The sequence below is a fragment of the Pristis pectinata genome, chromosome 23 (genome assembly GCF_009764475.1).
Source record: "Pristis pectinata isolate sPriPec2 chromosome 23, sPriPec2.1.pri, whole genome shotgun sequence".
Classification (NCBI taxonomy): domain Eukaryota; kingdom Metazoa; phylum Chordata; class Chondrichthyes; order Rhinopristiformes; family Pristidae; genus Pristis; species Pristis pectinata.
In genome coordinates, this window is record NC_067427.1 from 2,452,139 (window position 1) to 2,474,273 (window position 22,135).

Below are 22,135 nucleotides of genomic sequence, written 5' to 3' on the forward strand. Positions count from 1 at the left end.
TGGCCCTTGTTTTCTGTTTTATTGGAGAGTGTTTTTTTTGTGTGAAAACATTTGGAATTTTGCAGCCTAACACCCAAACTCAGGGTTTTTCTGCACATTGAAGGATTTTGTGGTGACACAATTAGTAATGGAATAGGTTTATTATTGTCACTTGTACTGAGGTACAGTGAAAAACTTGTCTTGCATACTGATCATACAGGTCAATTCACTCCACAGTGTAACGAGGTAGTACAGGGTAAAAACAATAACAGAATGCAGAGTAAAGTGTTACAGTTACAGAGAAAGTGCAGTGCAGGCAGACAATAAGGTGCAAGTTCATAACAAAGTAGATCGTGAGGTCAAGAGTCCATCTCATCGTATAAGGGACTCATTCAATAGTCTTATCACCATTGGATAGAAGCTGTCCTTGAGTCTAATGGTATGTGCCCTCAGGCTCCTGTATCTTCTGCCTGATGGGAGAGGGGAGAAGAGAGAATGACCCAGATGGGTGGGGTCTTTGATTATGCTGGCTGTTTCACCAAGACAGTGAGAGGTATAGACAAGAGTCCATGGAGGGGAGGCTGGTGTCCATGACGCACTGGGCTGAGTCCACAACTCTGCAGTTTCTTGTGGTCCTGGGCAGAGCAGTTGCCATACCAAGCCGTGATGCATCCAGATAGGATGATCTCTATGATGCATCAGTAAAAGTTGGTGAGTGTCAAAGGGAATGTGCCAAATTTCTTTAGCCTCCTGAGGAAGTAGAGGTGCTGGTGAGCTTTAATGGCCATGGCGTCTACATGGTTGGACCAGGACAGGCTATTGGTGATGTTCACTCCTCGGAACCTGAAGCTCTCAACCCTCTTGACCACAGCACCATTGATATAGACAGGTGCATGTGCACCGCCTCCCTTCCTGAAGTCAATGACCAGCTCTTTTGCTGGAATCTGGAGAAACACACAAAAAGCACTGGAGGAACTCAGCGGGTCAGGCAGCGTCTGTGGATGGAAATGGACAGTTGATGTTTTGGGCCGAGACCCTTCATCAGGACTCAAATACTACTGTATTTTGTGGGCAATATTTATTTTGTGGTTTTGCTCAACTCTCCAGAACACAAAGTTTGCAGCTCTATAGAGTCACAAAGAAATACAGCACGGATACAGGCCCTTCAGCCCAACCAGTCCATGCCGACCACGGTGCCCACCCAGCTGGTCCCAACTTCCTGCGTTCAGCCCATATCCCTCCAAGCCCCGCCCCTCCGTGTACCTATCCAAGTGCTTCTGAAATGATGCTGTTGTACCTGCCTCACCCACTTCCTCTGGCAGCTCGTTCCACACACTCACCACCCTCTGTGTGAAAAAGTTACCCCCTCAGGTCCCTTTTAAATCTTTCCCCTCTCACCCTAAATCCAAGCCCCCTAGTTTTGGACTCCCCTACCCTGGGGAAAAGACTGTTACCGTCCACCTTATCTGTGCCTCTCATACTTTTAAACACTTCTATAAGGTCGCCCCTCATTCTCCTACGTTCCAAGGAATAAAGACCCAGCCTGCCCAACCTCTCCCTGTAACTCAGGCCATTGAGTCCTGGCAACATCAATGAAATGATTTTCGCTCCAATAAAAAATTCCGGGAGAACGTTCAAAGTCGCATGTTATTCAAGTAAGGCTTACATTTCTGAAGCACATTGATCTCAGAATGTTCCAGAATTCTTAAAATCAAAGAAGTCCAATTGAAAGTGTAGTCACTGATGCAACCTGCGCACAGCAGGATCCAACCCACCACAAGGTGATAAAAGACCAGGTAATCTGTTTTAGCAACGTTGGTTGATGGTAAGTTTTGGCCCCATCGACACGCGGGGGTTGGGGAGAGGAGGGGTAGGAACTATGACTTTTTTAAAAAATAGGACTTTTAAATCCACTTGAGAAGTAGATAGGGCCTGAGCTTAACATCTCAACCAGAAGGATACATGCGATACGTTGCACGCCCTCCCTCAGCGCGGCCCCTCCGACAGAGCAGAGCTCCGTAAGTACTGCACTGAGGTGTCAGCCTTTGTGCTCCAGTCTCTGGAGGGGACTTTAACCCACAAACTCTTGAGCCAAAGGCCTGAATGAACAAACACGAGACAAAATTGAAAAAAAAACTGGATCTAGAAAAGATATTGGAAAGTGGACCCATCGGGGGGAGCAAGTCCTCGTGTGTTTAAGCACACATTGAGCCATGAGAAATGTTGAGCTTGTGAAACATCGAAACCCCTCCCTTCAAATTTCTGTAGGAAACCAAAACATTTTCCTACGCCCCTAATCTCCGCAAGGGCATCTTTCAGCATCAAAGCCAAACCTTCAGTGGAAGTTGACGCTCGGGTTCCCCGCCCTGCCCTCAGGGATTGTGTTCTCAAATCTTGAGTCAACTGATGAAGAGAATTCTAACCAGGGACTGCGCAGCTGCCGCACTGTTCCAAAGCCTCTTGAAATGAAGATGATTTATTGACCGCTTCCATCTTCATCTTGTTCGATGCTTAATGGCGGGGCTGGCGTGAGGACGGAGTGAGGTGTAACGTAGGGAACAGATCGCCCACAGCAGCAGCTTTCTGTGTTGTAAAACTGGGTGACCACAATGTTCGCTCGGGTACATTTATTAACATGCAACGTTGCGATATTTTTTAGTCTCTTGCACAGTAGTAACATGGTGTATCCATTGAAAACTATTTGATAAATGTCAAATGAATTAAAAGGATCAGCTGAAAGCAATTTGTATAGCCCTGGGACTGCCAGAGGCTTATGATTTTCCTTCATGCATCGGTCATGAAATGCTGTCGTTAGCCAAAATACACAAAGGAGAGGAATTGCTGACATATGTAGACCGACTGCAAAAAAAAATCTCACTTCTCTTGTGAGCGGGCAAAACAAACTATTGTTTATTTGAGGACTGTTGAACATTTTCTCGCTGTTAACAATGTTTTTTGTTTAATCCCGTCCTTAAACAATGTGCAGTTTCCTCGGTTTAATGAGTATGTTCACCGCCATGACATTGCTGTCTTTTAACCTGGGCTTGGGCAAGGGATCTAAACACTTGAAGCTGTGTTCTACAGCCCCGGAAAAGTTCAGCGGAGAACGTGAAGTCTCTGCAGCACTTTATAGTCACTCTGAAATTATTCACTTGCACCCGGCCTGGATGAGGGAGATTTAACAAAGAAAGTGGGGTGGAGACGGTTGCTGAGAGCCAGCGTTGCGCCAACATCTTGCCAACCCCTCACTATAATGGATCGTAGCTCCAGCCCATGGTGATGGGGGTCATTTGTAAACACGCATCCTCAAAGTCTGTTTTCAATAAAGGAACGAAAGCTTGCACTGTTACTGTGCGCTGGTTTCCAATTCTATTTCAGCGCAGGTTAACCGCGCCTTGTTTATTGATGTCTGATATTCAAAGGGGCAACACTGTAAAGTATGCCTGCTGTGCTGTGGGTTGAACAGAGCCCGGGGAAAAAACTGTTACCTGATATCAGATCGAGTTGCGCCGCTGAATGAGGAGTCGGTATTCTATTTAGCGACAGTTTGGCCACGAATGGCAGCTGGATAAATAGCGTGTGTCCCACTGTGTAAATATGCTGCAGAAATCACATTCAGATTTGGTCTGGTGCATGCGGTCTGATGTTAACACTGGGATAGATATCGTGCTGGAAGGGTGCAATAAATCTAATTTGGCGAAGCGATCGTGGTGATGTCATTGAAACATCAGCAGGTCGCTGAAACTTAATTGCGGCTCTTTGGCCTCTGTTCTTTTACATAATACATAATGACATCATACTTAAAATAAACTTCATAAAATCGTTACCTTACTATTATTCTCTAGAGCCGGGCAGACTTTGAGCTCTTAAATCTGTAATTATGCCACCAGCATTTAAAACTAATGGCAATCGATGTGATTGTATTTTGAAGCAAACAGTTAATTATATTGGATCTTAGGGATGGGAAAGCTGCACATTTCACCGTTTACAACGCACCTTTGTTGAGGTTATGCAGTCTGTAAATGTCAGGGTGATTTTGCTGCTGCAAAGATTAGCTAATACCTTCATAAAATGCAACTTGTTTTAGTACAAACTCCTTGGTAAAATAATTAAAGACTTTAATTATTTCACTGTAAACATTTCTAACACCACATTTCTTTCGCACAAGCACGTTTAAGCAAAACTTACTTTTCATATTCAACTTTTTAAAATAGGTTTTAAAACCTCAAAACAATAACATAAATGTGGATGAAAAGTCACATAAAAGGGGGTGAAAATGCTTTATTTGTAAGTATGCATTGAAGAAAAACGATTGCAACTTTGCATTTTATTGATCAGAATCAACTTTATTATCACTTATGACGTGAAATTTATTGAGCGGCAGCAGTGCAAAGAATTATAAAATTACTATAAATTACAAAATAAATACACAGTGCAATAATCCTTTCTGTTCTGGGTTTAAACCAAAATAAAAACATTCTATTACAAGGCATAAACAAAAAAAATCACACACACAAATGTGTTATTTTTAAACACTAGCTCAAACTATTACTTTTCATTTTAAAATATCCTTTACAGGAACAATTCAAACAGTTTCCAGCCTCATGGCTGAAGCGATGTTTGGTCCTGCAGTGTTGATGCCGTAAGAATGTGAACAAATTCCCTGCTGGCCTTCAGTTTTACATCACTGTCTCGCCTTTAAGTGCAGCGAGGCCAGTCTGAGGATGTATGTGATAATTTTCAATAAGTTACAGATGCAATCGGGTTAAGTTTGTGCCTCAGTGACGGTCAGTCTTGGCTGAAATTAAATCTTTAGTGAAAAGCAAGAGCAGTGTGTGAGGTTCAGGTATTGTATTAAAACAGATTTTGATTTTTCAGCCATAGTTTGTGGACATCTTTGGCAAGATCTGTGCTTATTACTCATACCTAATTGCTCTTGAACTGACTGCTGCTCTCGGGGTGTTAAATCAACCGCATGACCGTAGGTCTGGAGTCACGTATAAACTGGTCAAGGGTGGCACAATTCCTTAAGATATTGGTGAACCAGCTAGGTTTTCATAATAGTCATTTCACAGTAACCAACTTTTAGTAACTTGCAGAACCCTTAGAGTCGCAGAGGCGCAGGGACAGGCTCTTTGGCTCACCACATCCGTGTTGACATTCTGCCCATCGAGACTAATCCCAGCCTCCCCTCCATTGACTCCGTCCGCACTTCCCACTGCCTGGGGAAAGCAGTCGACATCATCAAGGACCCCTCCCGCCCGGTCACTCTCTCTTCTCCCCCCCCCCCCCCACCCCTCCCAACGGGCAGAAGATCTAAAACTTGGAAGCACGTACCACCAGGCTCAAGGACAGCTTCTATCCCGCTGTTATCAGACTCTTGAACGGACCTCCAAAGACGAATCGTGATCTTCCAATCTATCTCGTTGTGGCCCTTGGCACTTTATTGACCTGCACTGCACTTTCTCTGTAGCTGCTACACTATGTTCTGCATTTCTTCTTACTACCTCGATGTAATTATGTGTGGACGGCACGCAAACCAAAGCTTTTCACTGTATCTCAGTGCATGTGACAATAATAAACCAATTTCAACGCCCATTTATCCTCTTTATGACCATTTCCTTCTCTGCCTAAATGCTTCTTAAATGTATTGATTCCACTACCTCCTCTGGCAGCACGTTCCAGATCAACGTCTGTGTGTGTAAAAAAACATACCCCTCAAACCTCCTCCTCTGCAGTGGGATCTGAACACTTTGCCAAATCCTACTGCAGACCTGCATTACCAGCTCATGCAGAACCACTCGGTCACCACAAACTTTTATTCAGAGCCCTTCACACGTTGTCAATGGTCAATGAAGAAGCCAACTCTGCCTCCAGCAAACAACGGTACAAATACTAGTTCATGTCTGTAGATGAAAAGTTGCAACCCAAATCTGGAGCTGGTCCAGAGGAACGAGGGTGGGTTTGTTGATCCTGTAGCTTGAGGTTCCAGAGTTATTTTGCTGTGCTAGAAATGGCCATTTCACCTTTCATATCCGTGCACACCCAATCGGAATTCTGAGTCAGTATCCCAAAGTGTCCGTACACAGCCCGCATCACACAATTTGTCTAAAAGCTCTGAAATCTTGAACTTACAAATCCCAAAGGCAGGGAAGAAACTAGGCTGAGTCGATCCAAATAATCACACCATTTCTTCCCATCTCTTCCAAGTTAACATATGTTCTCATTTTATTTAGCAAGTGACCATAAACCCAGAGTCAGTCGTGAAACACAAAAACATGGACTTTCTGTTTCAGTGGAGCTGGGATGGGTTGGCTGGTTATGTAGGGGTCTGTTTCAGTGGAGCTGGGATGTGTTGGCTGGGTATGTAGGGGTCTGTTTCAGTGGAGCTGGGATGTGTTGGCTGGGTATGTAGGGGTCTGTTTCAGTGGAGCTGGGATGTGTTGGCTGGGTATGTAGGGGTCTGTTTCAGTGGAGTTGGTTCCTGTTACTCCTGCTGTTAATTTTCTCCCCTTGGGACTATTTTCATGACTTTGGTGCAGACTCTTTTGTCCCGTTAGCATTTCTTTTTCCACTACAGATTTACACTACAATCTCTGCACCGTTCTGCTGTTCTGCGCTTGTCGCTGTATTTATTGCTGTATGTAATATTACCACATCCACGGTTTACTCTGTGAGCTTCACGCGAGCAAGGAATTTCATTGCACCCTGTGTCTATGGCAATAAACTAATCTGAATCTGTGCTAGAGACGCGTAAATCTTGAAAGGTTAATTTGATCGTTGTAAAAAGTTGGCACCGTCAGCTCTGTAATCCTGTTCCGTTGCATCAGATTTTGTGTCAATTCACTAAGGGCAAAATAAGGAGTTCAGGTGATTTATTTCTATCTACTGTGTGATTTCAATGCAGCTACCTATGTACGGACAGAGTGACTGAAAGTTCTTTGTGTGATGTTAACGAGGTGAGGAGATGGACAGTGGGTGACAACTCCCACGCTCGGCCAACATTCCTGACCGTTTCACCTCCGCACTGAGGTTGGTTCAGGAAGATTGGATTTTGTTTCTTCTTTTGAACTGGCACCTCGTCCACCCGGATTAAAGACTGACGGTTGAGCATATTGTCGAGAATCTAGTGAGCCCTGGTAAACGAACCCATCTGGCTTCATTGCATCCCTTCCATCTGACAATGCTATTGGAGTTTGGTGGCAATACTGAACTTTAATGGGCACTAATGTCCAAACAATATATAGTTTCACACAGTGTTTAATGAACATTTCACCTGAAGGTAATTGTAAATACTTCCTAACAGCTTCTTCCCCTCCGCTATCAGATTCCTGAACCATTCATGAACGCCACCTCGTTATTCCATTTTTTTTTTGCACTAATTGCTTCTGTAATTTATGGCAATTTTATGTCTCTGCACTGTACTGCTGCCGCAAAACAACACATTTCGCGTCATATAGGTCAGTGATAATAAATCTGATTCTGATTCTAAACACTTTTGGATTCATTTAACAGGAGGAATACAAAGCAAACCCTTTGAGTAGTTAATTAAAATTTGTCCAATGAATTCACTGTGGAAGGTATTCCAGACGCATTGGGTTGTTGACTGGCTGGGTAAATTCCATCAGAGAGGAGATATATGGGTCCCTACATTAGATATGCTGTCATATTACAGTTTCTCATATTACAGTGGAGGTGGTGGTGTTTACATGTGCCTGTTACACTGTCCCTTCCAGGTGGTACGTTGCTGGGGGTACTGTTGAAAAGACCTTGGCAAGTTACCAGAGTGCATGGGGGCTGGTGTGCACTGAAGCACAGAGGTGGCAAACGTGAATATTTAATATAGTAGGTGGAGTGCCAGTTACATGGGTTACCGTCCTGGGTGGGAGTGACCTTAGATTTGATTGCAGCTCCACTCATCCACAATAGAGTATTCTATCACACTCCCGACTCATAGATGGTGGAAAGACCTTGGGGAGGCAGCTGCTGCAAAATACCCAGCCCCTGCCTGACTCTTGCAATCACAGTATTTATGGAGCTAGTCCGATAAATAAAGCTTCTGGTGGATGGTTCCCCCATCACCGTCCTGGCAATGGTCACGTCATTAAATAGCATGGCTGTGTGATCAGATTCTCCGATTGGAGCTGGTCACCGCCTGACCCCTGCCATTTATCAGCCCATGCCTGAATGCTGACCTTAGTCCTGTGCAGGCAGGCATGGACTACTTCATGTTTTTGAGGGGTTGCAAATGGGAATGAAAGTTGTGAAATCATCAGCGAACTTCCCTGTGGTGGAAGGCAGGCCAACGATGGTTCCACCTGGAAGACAGGCTTGAGGAACTCCTGCAGTGATGTCCTGGGACTCAGATGAACCACCTGAAACTAAACCACCTTCCTTCTTGCAAGTACACCTCCAGCCAGTGGGGACCAGCCCTGATTCCCACTCACTCCATCTTGCTGGGACTCCTTGTAGCCCCACAATTAAATGTTGGGGGGGGGGGGGAGTACTGAGGGAGCTCTGCAATTTGGGAGGGGCAGTACTGAGGGAGGGTCACACTGTGGGAGGGGCAGTACTGAGGGAGCATCGCACTGAGGGAGTGTCGCACTGTGGAGGGGGCGTGCTGAGGGAGCTCTGCACTCTGGGAGGGGGCATAATGATGGAATACTGCACTAGTTGGGGGGGGGGGGGGGGTGGGCAGTACTGAGCTGGCCAAAGGCCAATACTGCATAGTGACTGCTGCACTGTCATGTGCTTTCTTTTGGATCTTTGCTTTGAATATTCAACTACATTTGAATCCAGTAAACTAATTGGGTATGCATCTTTCAAACAAAATAAAGCCCAAACAGCTTTATACAACAACCATCTACCACCAATATAGAAATCTAACTCATGAAAATCTGCATTTTCCAGGAATTTGATGCCTGAACATTGGACCCAGGGTACCAATGGGAACTTAAAATCTTCAAAGGCCAAAATGTTCTTGATATTTTGGAAAAGTTATAACTTTTCAATTTAAAACTGTTTCTATACCTAGAAACTAAAACAAGAGAAATGTTCACAACACTGAAATATTTATTCAGAAAGGACATGATTTTGATGCAAAACATTAAATTCAGTCAGATAAATGTTGTTCATGTTTATTTCCTAAGCCACCTGTTGCAAACCAACATTTAGGAAGCATGTGTGTGTGTGCATGCAATCCAATACCTTTTATGATACAAGAAATATGCCCAGCTCAGAGCTTATGGACTATAGGAAGAGAATTTTGTGAAGAAAGAGCAACTATTTATTTTACAATCTCAATTTCTAATGGCAGTGTTGTAAAAGAATCTCCCAATTATTCACATCATTCAAGTGATAAAATGGTGTAGGATTTTCCTGACGTCAGTTAAACTGATTTATTTTGCTTCACAGAATGAAGTTACTGGTATAGATCAGCTGGAATTGTCAATTTCATTTTCTCCATTTCTAAGCAGCAACCATGTGGGATGAAAATGTAATTCAGCCTCATCAATGTACAATGTACCGTCAGCGGCCAGTGCACAATGTGGTGTGATACAGGACTAAGGAAAAGTAGGAAAGAAAAGCATCCACCTACAGAACCATTCATGTCCTCAGGAGATACAGCAAAGCACCAGCAGATCATTATCGTGGAAGGACCGTCAATGGAGTCATAAAGCAAAGAGATCAGGAACATCCAAATCTGACACACACTCTGTCCCCAGTTAACGAGGAGTGGGAAGAATAATGGGCAAGGGTTCTGCACCCACTGCTCTGTACAGTAAGTCCATTTTCAATACTTTGTTAAAGCTCAGCGGCTATGTAACATGTCGACTTTGGCTCACCGCAGCCAGAAAGTCAACGGTTCCAGTCTCACCCTGGATGGCTAAATATGGGCTGACGTGCTGGTGCAGTACTGAAGGAACGTTACGCCATCAGAGGTGCCTTCTTTCAGGTGAGATGAGGCTCTGTCTGCTTTATCAGATGAAGGATCCTCCAAGACTATGGTCTGAAAGATAATTCAGTGCTCCGGAACTCCACAGCTCAGCTGGGCAGCTTCCTGTATGTAAAGCTGGCTGCTGCATTTTACAGTGATAACACTTCGGAAGTACTTCAGAGCTTTGGACTGTGTGAAAGGAACTAATTAAATGCAAATCTTTCTTTAGGAACATGAAGAAAATGGTCTCAGGAATAAACTCTCTGACTGCCAGTACCTACAAACAGAGCACTGAGCTTTGGGAAGGAAGTGGGGGAATGGCTTTGCTTATCCCCAGCTCATTTCCCCATCCTGATCATCCCAGCAGCTCTTTGGTTTTTGCCACAAGATGCTTGTCCATGTCAGCAGTAACATCCTCCACCATCTGTTGAATCTACAGAGAATAACACAGCAAGTTACCAACTATGCTTAACCATCACATGTACCAACAACCCTTGCTGCAGATTCATTAGATCTGCAGTAAAAAATAAAATTAACCCAATTATAAGAAGTAATCTGAATTAACTTTTTGTCACAATGGATTGGACATCAGTGTGAGATAGAACATAGAACTTTGAAAAAGACAGCATAGTACAGGCCCTACGGCCCACAATGTTGTGCCAACATTTTATCCTGCTCCAATATCTTATCTAACCCTTCCCTCTCACATAGACACATGAATGATAAAGAAATGGAGGGCTATCTAAGAGTCTCTTAAACGTCCCTAATGTATCTGCCCCCACAACCTCTGCCGGCAGTGCGTTCCACGTACCCACCACTCTCTGTGTAAAAAAAAAACTTACCCCTGACATCCCCCTTATACCTTCCTCCAATCACCTTAAAATTATGTCCCCTTGTGTTAGCCATTGTTGCCCTGGGAAAAAGTCTCTGACTGTCCACTCGATCTATGCCTCTTATCATCTTGTACACCTCTATCAGGTCACCTCTCATCCTCCTACTCTCCAAAGAGAAAAGCCCTAGCTCACTCAACCTATCCTCATAAGACATGCTCTCCAATCCTGGTAAATCTCCTCTGCACCCTCTCTAAAGCTTCCACATCCTTCCTATAATGAGGTGACCAGAACTGAACACAATACTCCAAGTGTGGTTTAACCAGAGTTCTATAGAGCTGCAACATTACCTCACAGCTCTTGAACTCGACCCCCCAACTAATGAAGGCCAACAAACCATATGCCTTCTTAACAACCCTATCAAACTGCATGGCAACCTTGAGGGATCTATGGACATGGACCCCAAGATCCCTCTGTTCCTCTACACTGCTAAGAATCCTGCCATTAACCTTGTATTCTGCCTTCAAATTCAATCTTCCAAAGTGTATCACTTCACACTTTTCTGGGTTGAACTCCATCTGCCACTTCTCAGCCCAGCTCTGCATCCTATCAATATCCTGTTGGAATCTACAGCAACCTTCTACACTATCCACAACACCACCAACCTTTGTATCATCAGCAAACTTACTAACCCACCCTTCCACATCCTCATCCAAGTCATTTATAAAAATCATGAAGAGAAAATAAAAAATATATTTTACTAAGTTTACTTTTAAAGTTCCCTAGTTTAGTTAACTTATAGTAAAATTGAGAGTTTGTTTTTATTAATGAAAAGATAATGAATGAGCATGTGCCAAACAGAAAGATTTTTATTGTCCTGACAAAGATCTTCCACCTGAAACCTTTACTCTGTTTCTCTTCCCACAGATGCTGCCTGACCTGCTGAGTGTTTCCAGCTTTTCCTGTTTTTATTTCATTCTATCCAGTAATACTGAGACCTAAATAAAGCACCATACTGGTATAAAGTTGTGCTTCCTTTAATTTATGTAATTTAATTCAAATGCACCTTCATCCAATATTTCACACTTTCTCACCACTGGCAAGGAGCGGTGACTCCTAAAAGCCCCTGCAAATGTCACGGTAGTAGCTCACAGCTTTGTCCGAATGGTTTGCTTTGCTCCTGCCCCTCACCCTATTCGTCTGTGAGCAGTCAATTCATAGAAGATAACTTAACACCGACAATTGATGAATTGAGTGAGTTGACCTTTTGAGGGCACTGTATTGTTGGGTTTGGTAATCAGTGAAATAAAAGTTGAAGTGTCAATGGAAACATGCTGGAGAAACTGCAGGGCTTTCAGACTAATTGGAGAGCTCTTTCAAAGAGTCAGGAGAGATGGGATTCGTCAAATGTGCTGGTGTACAAATCCATACAGAGAATAGGGAAATATAGCCCATTAATGGCTTAGCAGAAATCAGCTAATTCAGAAGCATTGAGAGAAGCAAAAATGGTCCGGCATGATTTTTTTGCTCAATTATTCCTTGATCTGTACTGATTCACAGCTGACCCTTGTTAGATTGTTCCCTGTGCTGCATCGACTGTGGTTCAGGTACAAAAATAACTGAACATCAGCTTGAAAATTACCGTGTACAGTTGACATTTTAAATATATGTGGAAGTTATTCCCCACCTGCAACAAGCAGAATTAGCACGTTTAGCTCCTGTAATTCAGTTAAACCTTTCCAGCATTCTTACAGCAAACCCTAAATTTGCTCTCTATAATACCATGTTTGAACACTTAACCCATTCGGAAGAAATTACTCTCAGCGTTATTTTATTTGAGGTGTCAAGCCACTTACAATGATTATGTAATTTCAGAGCCCATGTTTAAAAGATTTGTTTAAAGGGGGAATTCCCTGGGTGTTAGAATCATTACATTGCGTTTCCTATACTGCAAACTATTTAAAATAATCAAAAAATATTCACCAATCTTTAAATAAGTTTACAGAAAGCCAAATAACGCCCTTCCACAATGCACAAAAAGCCTTTTTTTTCCCTAGCGAATCTATTTGTCAGCTTCAGGACAACATTACAAACTTCTGCAAGCGGTATCTCGATTAAAGCCATTAAAGTTTAAAGAACTATAAAATGGAACAAAACCAAACAACAGTCAGAAGGAAGTAATTACAGGAATTCATGCAAGAGGCTACAGCGATCTGCAAAGGGTTTTAGGCTGCAATATCATTTACCAGAAAATTAATGTAGCTATGCTGTATAATTACATCTTGCTTTGTTTAGCATCTATTTAATCTTTGATATATACGATATCTATACCAACATTAATTGGCCTTCACTATAAAGCTTTCTGCAGCCAGCCAGACCAGGTGCTTCCTCACAGGAAGCAAAAAGAAATAATCAGGGTAAGAATCATTGCTGTTCTGTTGCAGCGCTTCGAGTGACCACACTGGCACATGTCTGGAGCAACACACAAAGCGCGGGAGGAACTCAGGAGGTCAGGCAGCATCTATGGAGAGAAATGGACAGTCAACGTTTCGGGTTGAGATCCTTCATCAGGACTGGAAAGGAGGAGGGATCTGCTGTCTGCGGATCTGCAGTCTTTCTTGTGGCACATGTCTGGAGATGGATCACCTGATACAACGGCAAACAACTCTGGTGTGGGAAGATCAAGTCATCTTCAGCGATGGACAATACCTTTGGCAGCAGGATGTCCAAGCTGCAGGTCAGACCTCCTGACCGCCAGCCCCCCAGCTCAACTCAACATAAGGAAATGGCCAAATAGTTTCTTTTCATCCTTAGGCAATTAACAAGTAGAACGTTCTTCTGCAAAGCAGATCTTTAATTCACATGACATGCAATAATTTCCAACTTCAAACAGGTTTGCAGGTAACAAAACATTAAAGTCTTTTTGGGTGGTCATTGTGGCAAATATCTAATGAGGTAATCCTCAATCATAGCCTGAACCAGTCGAGAAGGTTTTGATTACTTCCATTACTTTTTCTTTTTGAGTGTTTATTCCTTTTGGGTTTAAATTATAGATATATAGGCTAATTTGCTGCTGCTTTAAGAGCAGCAGAACCTCTGGTTACAAGGTATGACATCTTCCCAAATGGCTGAAAAAGTCTGTGCTCAATTCAATCAAATGAAAGCCAAATATGCCTTCTCTGATTTCACAGTGGAGAGAACACACTGGTGCAGCTGGAGGTGGAGTGGTAGAGGTATTGGCACTGGTTTTCCAGAGCAATCCCATTTTGTACTTATCAACATGTTCTTGTGAACTTAGTACTGAAATTGGTACTGTTAACTTTAATAATTTGCTTGCAATAAGATAAAGTTGTTGGCGACTAGGGCTTGAAATTTAATTAGTAGACTGAATTTGAAGGCTTGCATCAATGTGACAGGATCTAGTGTTGAAGCATCACAGAATGTTTTGTTTCTCCCAATGCATCAGTAACCAACTCCAACAATTTTTTTTATTTGAATGCAAGACAGGTCAATTGCAATTTTTTTTCCTTTGGTTTATTGGTCTTAACACCCACCCCTACATCTATACACAAGAACAAAAGAAACAGGCAGAAGTAGAAATAGGAGCAGGAAGAGTCCGCTCGCCCCCTTGCACCTGTTCCACCAGACAACCGATCATGGCTGATCTTTACTATGGCATCATTCTCCTGCACTAATCCATTATCCTCTGATTCCCCTCACATCTCGAAAGCTATCTCTGTCTATATATTCAGTGATTAAGCTTCCATTGCCATCTTGAGTTGAGAATTCCAAACATTCACTCTCCTCTCAATGAAGAAATTTCTCATCTCAGTCCTAAATGGCTATGCTCACTTTGAAACTGTAACTCTTGGTCTGGACACCCTAACCAAGGGAAACACCATCACTCTACCTTGACAAGCTCCTTAAGAATTTTGTGATCACCTCTCATACCTCGAAACTCTACAGGATAAAGGCTTAATTTCTCCTCATATGACAAACTTGCTATCCCAGGAATCGACCCGGTGAATTTTCACCGCATTCCCTTTATCCTAATAGTTCCTTCCTCAGGTGGGGAGACCAGAGCAGTAGGCACCATTCCAGATGCAGTATCACCAGGGCCTGTATGCTTAGAGGAAGATGCGTCTACTTAATACAATAAACATTTGTCCAGTTTGCAGCTATCACCAAAGAGGTACATCTTGGAGATATTAACTTTATTCCCAAAGGGAGAACAGGTGAAGCAATGATTTCACAAGTCTGCAAAAAGTACTTTCCTCCCAAGCTATTTTGGACTTCCATTGACGTGACCATCTGAGATTCGCAGTTCAGGTTTGAAGTCACTGGGCCTTGTGATGGGGAGATTTGATTTGATCAGATCTTGACCTGGTTCACGCGATCAGTGGAACTACTGCACAGTCAGAAAGCCTCTCTTTGCTGTTGTCCCACTCACTCTTCGTGACTGTACAGCGCTGGACTCCATGTCAGAAAAACCACAAGAGATGGAATAGATATGCTCTATAAATTCTTCATTTTCAACCAATTAATTGGGCCACCATTTAGGAAATCTTAAATTTCATTGCCAAGCAATTTAACCATTAGACAAGCTTCAGAAAATCTTCTTTCTTTACAGAAGCAGGGAGATTATAGGTCACACCACAGTGCACCGACATTCTGGCAATTGATCAAAGCCTCACGTGCACACAGTGCTGATCCATGTAACAATCTGTACAAGGCTGCAGTAAAGCCAAAAATGAGGTCCACACCACAGCCAAACTTTCTTTGATCTTTACTTCTGTTGCCCTTGTCACTACCCCGCTGCTCTACAGTTTATAGATCCACAGGTATCCTGATGCAGGGTGAAAAACCATTTCAGAATTGCATCAAACGTCTCTGCATGCATCATGCATTGATACTTAGTCATAGAGTTATACAGCATGGAAACAGGCCCTTCAGCCCAACTGGTCCATGCCTACCAAGTCAGTCCCTTTTGCCAGCATTTTGCCCATAACCTTCCAATCCATGTACCTGCCCAACTGTCTTTTAAAAATTGTTATTGTACCTGCCTCAACCGTGTCCTCTGGCAGCTCGTTCCACATAGATACCAGCGTTGGTGTAAAAAAAAGTTGCCCCTCAGGTTCCTACTAAATCTCTCCCCTCCCACCTTAAACCTGTGCCCTCTAGTTCTTGATTCCCCAACCCTGGGAAAAAGGCTGTGCATATTCACCCTATCTATGCCCCTCATGATTTTATACACCTCTATAAGGTCATCTCTCAGTCTCCTATGCTCCAAGGAATAAAGTCCTACCTCTCCTGTCCAGCCTGTCCAACTCCATTTGCCATTCCTGGGCCCACTTACCCAGCTGATCAAGATCCTCCTGTAATTTTTGATAACCTTCTTCCCTGTCCACTGGACCACCTATTTTAGTGTCATTTGCAAACTTACCAACCACGCCTTGTACATTCTTATCCAAATCGTTGATATAATTCTAACATAGATATGCCCATAGTATACTTCTGAAACCATCCTCTAATGCTAAGTGTGGATCGAGGGGGCTGTGGAACCACATGGTATTTCTCTTGATTGATGGGCTAAATGGCTTTTCTCACCCAGATTTACTTTGAGATTTTGTCTTTGCTCTGAACCAGTCAGTTTGCAGGTAGGCAGAGGGGAATTAATGAGGAAGGAGTGGGAGAGATTGGGAAAGGGAAATGTTTATAAAAGTAAGGTGCAGGAAATCTGAAATACAACAGAAAATGCTGGAAATACCCAGCACATTGTCAGCGTCTGCGGGGAAGGAAACATTTCTTCTGACAGCTGCTGCCTGTTGATTGACATTAATAATCAGAGCAGTCAACCCATGGTCTCTTTTGGCCACATATATTGTGTTTTGCAACCTATTCTTTATTCAGTCTGTGGAAAGCATCTGGGTATGTAACCCGAACAAAGTCAGGATTTTAGGGGAGAAATTGCTCCCCGGTTGGAGCATAAACACAAGTGGGAGCTGAACTGTCAATGGAAACAAACGTGCAGGAGACAAATAGACAAGTTTAATGCCAGGAACCAAAGACAAATTTCTCATCTTCAATCTTATGGTGCAATAGGGAACACCAAACATCTTTAGTTAGAAGATTATTATAGTGCTTTTAAGAAACATTTAAGAAAACAGTAAAAGGAGGGGGTAAAAGGGGGTTGGGAAAATTGCAACCATATTGTATTAAAAGACATTCCACTGACCTGCTTTTCCAGCAGTTTGATTGTATCTTCAGAGACAGAATCCTTCGACTTCTTGACTTGTGCAATAGCATTAGTGCGCAGTTTTCGCAGTGATTCTTTTGACTTGTTTGTTATCTGCTTCGCAAGTTTGGCTAGATTTTCCCTGTGCTCTCTGGTCACCCTGCAGGAACAGTTACAGATGTCAAAGCAAATCGCAGAAAGATAAAACATGAGTTAAAACAAAATATTCAGTAAGAATTTTGCTAGATGTACAGGATGGTTTGGAGGATGTGCGCTATGAGGAGAGGTTGAACAGGCTGGGGTGTTTTATCTAGAGTGGTGGAGGCTGAGGGGAGATTTGATAGAAGTTTATAAAATTATGCATAGATGGAGTAGAGAGCCAGTATCTTTTTCCTAGGATTGAAATGTCTAGTACTTGAGGGCATGTATTTAAGGTGAGAGGGGGAAAGTACAAGGGAGATGTGCAAGGCAAATCTTTTTACACAGAGGGTGATGGGGGCCTGGAATGTGTTGCCAGAGGTGGTGGTGGAGGCAGACAGCACAGGAGTGTTTAAGAGACTCTTAGATAGGCACATGAATATGCAGAGAAGGGAGGGGTATTGTCAACATGCAGGGAAGAGGGATTAGATTAACTGGTTTAATTAGTTTGGCACAACATTGTGGGCCGAAGGACCTGTCCTGTTCTATGTTCTAGCTTTTTTGTCTCCTAAATTTCAAGGTAGATTCAACCAACCTGAAAGATCTATTACTGAGTGGGCAAAAGTCCCGGTACTGCTGTTCCAACACACTTGCTCCATTCCTCCACATTACTGACAGGGCCACTCATTCGGAATTTTAACTACTTTTAACAAAGGAAACAATTGTGAAAGAGAGAAGGGGAAGTGTAGCACTGTACCTGATCCCCAGGTGGCTGGGGTTGTGCGTTAAGTGGGGATGGTATGGGACACCTCATGCTCAGATTTTCTGTGGGGGCACCTTGCCTGTCTCCTGCAGCTCAGGTATAATGAACATGAGCTGCAAATAAAAATCAGAGCATGCCATTCCACACACAGCATATGGGGCCACCCACTGCCACCTCAGCACATTGCTGCAATTACATGGGGCTTCGTGGAGACCAGCCTTGGAGTATTGCCTGAGAAAGGATGTACTTGCCATAGAGGATTCAGTAAACTGGCTCCAGGGATAATAGGTCTGCCACACAAGATGAGAAGGGGTAGACCAGGACTGTATTCTCTACAGTTTAGAAGAATGAGAGGAGATCTCACTGATGCTTACAAAATTCTTACAGGGCTTAACAGGCAGTAAGGATTGCAGACATAACAGACTGCAGATGCTAGAATCTGGAGCAAAAAGCAAACTGTTAGAGGAACTCAGCGGGTCAAGCAGTATCTGTGGAGGTAGAGGGACAGTTGGCATTTCAGGTCAAGACACATCAGGCAGTACGGATCATTTCCCCACCCCCACCAGCTGAAGTTACAGTACCAGAATAAGGATCAGCAATTTAGGACGGAGATGAGGAGAGGCCTCTTCACTCAGAAGGTGGTGAAAATCTGTAATTCTCTACCCTGGATGCTCAGTCACTGAGTTCATTCAAAACAGATCAAGAGATTTTTGGATATTAAGGGAATAAAGGAAAATGGGATGATGCAGGAACCTGGCACTGAGGGAGATCAGCCAGCACCTTGTTGAATGGTGGACATGATTCAAAGGGCCCACTGCCCTACTCCTGCCCCTAATTCTCATGTCCTTGCATCAAAAGTACATTATTTCTAACATGCAACCAAGGATGAATTCTATGATACTCACATTTCTCTGATTGTTGCGCTGAATTTTTAGCATTTAGCTGAAGTGGATCTTCAGTGCTACAGAGATTAATTTCTCTGTTTATGCTCTTGCAAAATTCAAAATACATGTCAATGTAATTGTGAAAATATTCAAAAATCCAATTCACTTTTTGCCTGAGATGATATGAATAACTTATGCCCTGAGTCCCAAAAGATTATTTTGAAAACGTACAAATTTGCATTCATGCTTGTAAGCCCATGCTGCAACAAATTCTGTCGGTTGTATTGCTGGGTTAGACCTTGACATTTCACTGTCCTTCATTATGGCACCAGCGCAGTGTGAATTACAGGTTCATTATAAAAACAATCTCACATTGTAACAGTAGCCCTGAAATGTATGTGGTTAGAATTGACTCTGAACTTCATCTTGTATAATTACCAAGGGCCAACTGAAATTATGAAGAAGTAATTTGAATTTAAAATACAAATTTTCCTTAATAACTATGATTAGATAGTATCTAAAGTTCCTATTCTTTTACAGCATGTGAAAACACTTGTTACATTTCTATTTACATGAATAACAAGCTTTGATTTTGCTAACAATAGGCCATATTATACAGTCTACTTCATAACGCATGGATTAAAATATACTGATTGTAAATTGCTTTGCCTTTTTGCATATTAAGGTTGAAATAAAGGATTTCTATACTTAACACCAACTTTGCATTTTATCACTGGAGTAAGAATTTTAATTTTTGTAAAAAAGAAGTTAGAAAATAAACACTTATATACTTCCTATATCTCACTTATTTATTTTATTAAAATTACAGGATTCTTTATATTTAGAACTGATCACCAAAATTAAAGGGGCAAAACTTGTAATTATTTTCCAATAAATCAATCAGTCTGTGACAACCCTCATTTTGATTAGCTGTCAAAACAATCAGTATTGAAATATCAATGTCAAATACATCTTAAACAATGTAATATTCCAAATCTACCATGATAAGTAAGTATTTTCATCCTTTTAAGTCAACAAATTTTGGAAAGTGTGGGATATCCAGGATGTATTTGCTGACATAAACCATTGCCCATTGAAAATAATTCATTGTGTGAAGTACTTTGAGACATTTCAACATGATGCAATGGAAGTATTATGTATTTGGGAATACTAAATTAAGTGTCATGAAATTAGGGTTTCTATTTTACCCCCACCTTTGCTTTGTTGGGTGCATAGTGAACTGCAGGCAAGACGGGAGAAAGTTAACATTGGCATGGCTTCTGACAATACTTCCAGCTGGCTGGCAGCCTGCCTCGATACCAAGATTTCACTGCTCCCAGTTAACAGCTGGCCACTGCCCAGTGGTTTTCCCAAAGCAGGAAACCGCTGTACGCGGAGCTGAGGGTGTTAACCCACTACCAGCAGTTACAGGATGTCGGAACACCCAAACACTGCATCATTCTATGACAAAATAATGTGCTGCCTTGTGACCCCAAGGTACAGATGATTCACAATTCAATAAATAAAATACACAATAAAGCACATTGACCAGAGATCTGGATGGTGTTTCATAAACTCTCATCACTGCCTCTGTTAAGTCAAGATCTTGCTATCCTTTGCTCTCCTGGCTTCCCAACTTCACCCTCCGTAAAATCTTTATTCAAGACTCTACCACCGAGCTTCAAAGTCGTACCAAGTCCTGCTCGCATCAACCTCGTGCTTGCTGATTTACCTTGGCTCCTACTCTAACAACAGCTCAACTTTGAAAGTCCCATCCTCGATTTCAAACTCCTTGCCCTCCCCATCTCTATAACCTCTTCCAGCTCAACAAGGTTACAGTGCTCCTCCAATTCTACCCCATTGTGGCTTCTCAATTTTCACTGTTGTACCACAAGCAGACATGCCTTCAGCTGCCCTGGCCCTGAACTCCAGAAATGCCTCCTTAAACCCTTCCATTTCTCTGTACCACTCTCTACATTAAGAAACCCCTTAAAACTTCTTTAGTGACCTTAGCCTAATATCTCATGAGGCTCAGTGTCAAATTTTGTTTGAAAATGTTCCTATGAAGCATCTGGAGATATTTCATGATATAGAAGTGTTGCATAAAGGCAAGTTTTTGTTGACACTTTTCATCTCTTTAGCTTATCACACTGATAATCCGTGTATCATTAAGGAGACAGTTGGCTAAACCAATAAATTTATATGGTTATAATTAAGCAATGTATTTTCTTTTGACGTGATATTTTATCAACTGTGGCACAGAATAACAAAAGTATACAACACTGTGGAATCAATGAGGATGCTATATGGCAGATTCTTGGATGTTAATTGATTGCTTTCCATCAGTCAATCAATCCAAGATGATTAAAGAGATGGGATATATTCTCTTGTTTCCCATAGTTTAATAGTGTCCACTAGAAAGCAAGTTTCTCCTGCAGTTCCAATTTTCAAAAGCTAAGAGGTGAGGAACTTACAGGCTATGAAGCCTGACCCATTTTTGGGAAGATACGAGAGGAGATTATGAGATACCCTTTCACAGGAAGGAGTCACTAGAAATTCACCATACAGCTTCATGAAATATAGGCAGTACCTAATAAATTTGTCAGAGGTGTTTTTGAAGAAGTCTAAGATATTGGTGGTCTCATCTACTTGGACTGTCAGAAAGCCTTCGATAAGATTACTTCAATTTTCAGCCACTACCTTTCCTTCTACCACATCACTCACCTCAAAATTCCCACCCACAATCCTCCACCATTCCAGATCTGTATTCCCCTTCCTCTCCAGAGTTAACACCTCCCAATTTTCTGCTCTTTTCTCCATTAATTCTAAATGCCTCTCACACATGATCAACAGCCACAACTAACGGGAAGGGACTGGAGTACTTTATCTTTCCTTATCCTTCTGAATCTCCAACGACCCCAGCACCCGTCCCTTAACCTGCTGAACACCACCACACCTTCCCATTCTGACCTCTCTCAACATATATTCTCCCACAAAGTCATCTTCCATTTTGATATTACTACAGATCAGATTTTGAACTTTCAACTGAATTACACATACACTGAAGATATTTCTGAATGAAAGTTCTCAAAATTAAAAAAGGCAATAACCTTATTTAAAGTCGAAGTTAAAGGATCATCATCTCCTGCCAATTTAATTGGAGTTTCTTGATGAGCTTTTCAACTGAATTCAACTGCTCATACATTTAACATTTCCATGTTTCTACAATTCTTCATTTCTCTGGATTATACAAGCATTCTAAATTAGAGCAAGAGGAAGGTAAAATATTTAATTCACGTTATTTTCTGAAATTTATACAGAAATAATCCGTATTAAGAAAATTCACATCACATTTCAAAAACAATTTTT

The 22,135-nt window shown here is 42.2% G+C and overlaps 1 protein-coding gene across 3 annotated transcripts in view; it reads right to left on the reverse strand.

Moving 5' to 3' along the window:
• Positions 1 to 9,064: 9,064 nt before the first annotated feature.
• Positions 9,065 to 22,135, reverse strand: part of mrrf (mitochondrial ribosome recycling factor) — a 46,091-nt gene continuing 33,020 nt past the window's right edge. For all 3 annotated transcript variants that reach the window (XM_052037082.1, XM_052037079.1, XM_052037080.1), the window contains 2 exons: positions 16,982 to 17,141; positions 9,065 to 10,349 (listed from right to left, as the gene is read on the reverse strand). In XM_052037082.1, coding sequence (XP_051893042.1) covers positions 10,272 to 10,349; positions 16,982 to 17,141 — 238 coding nt within the window. In that variant the 3' untranslated portion in view covers positions 9,065 to 10,271. The remainder of the gene's footprint in view (positions 10,350 to 16,981; positions 17,142 to 22,135) is intronic.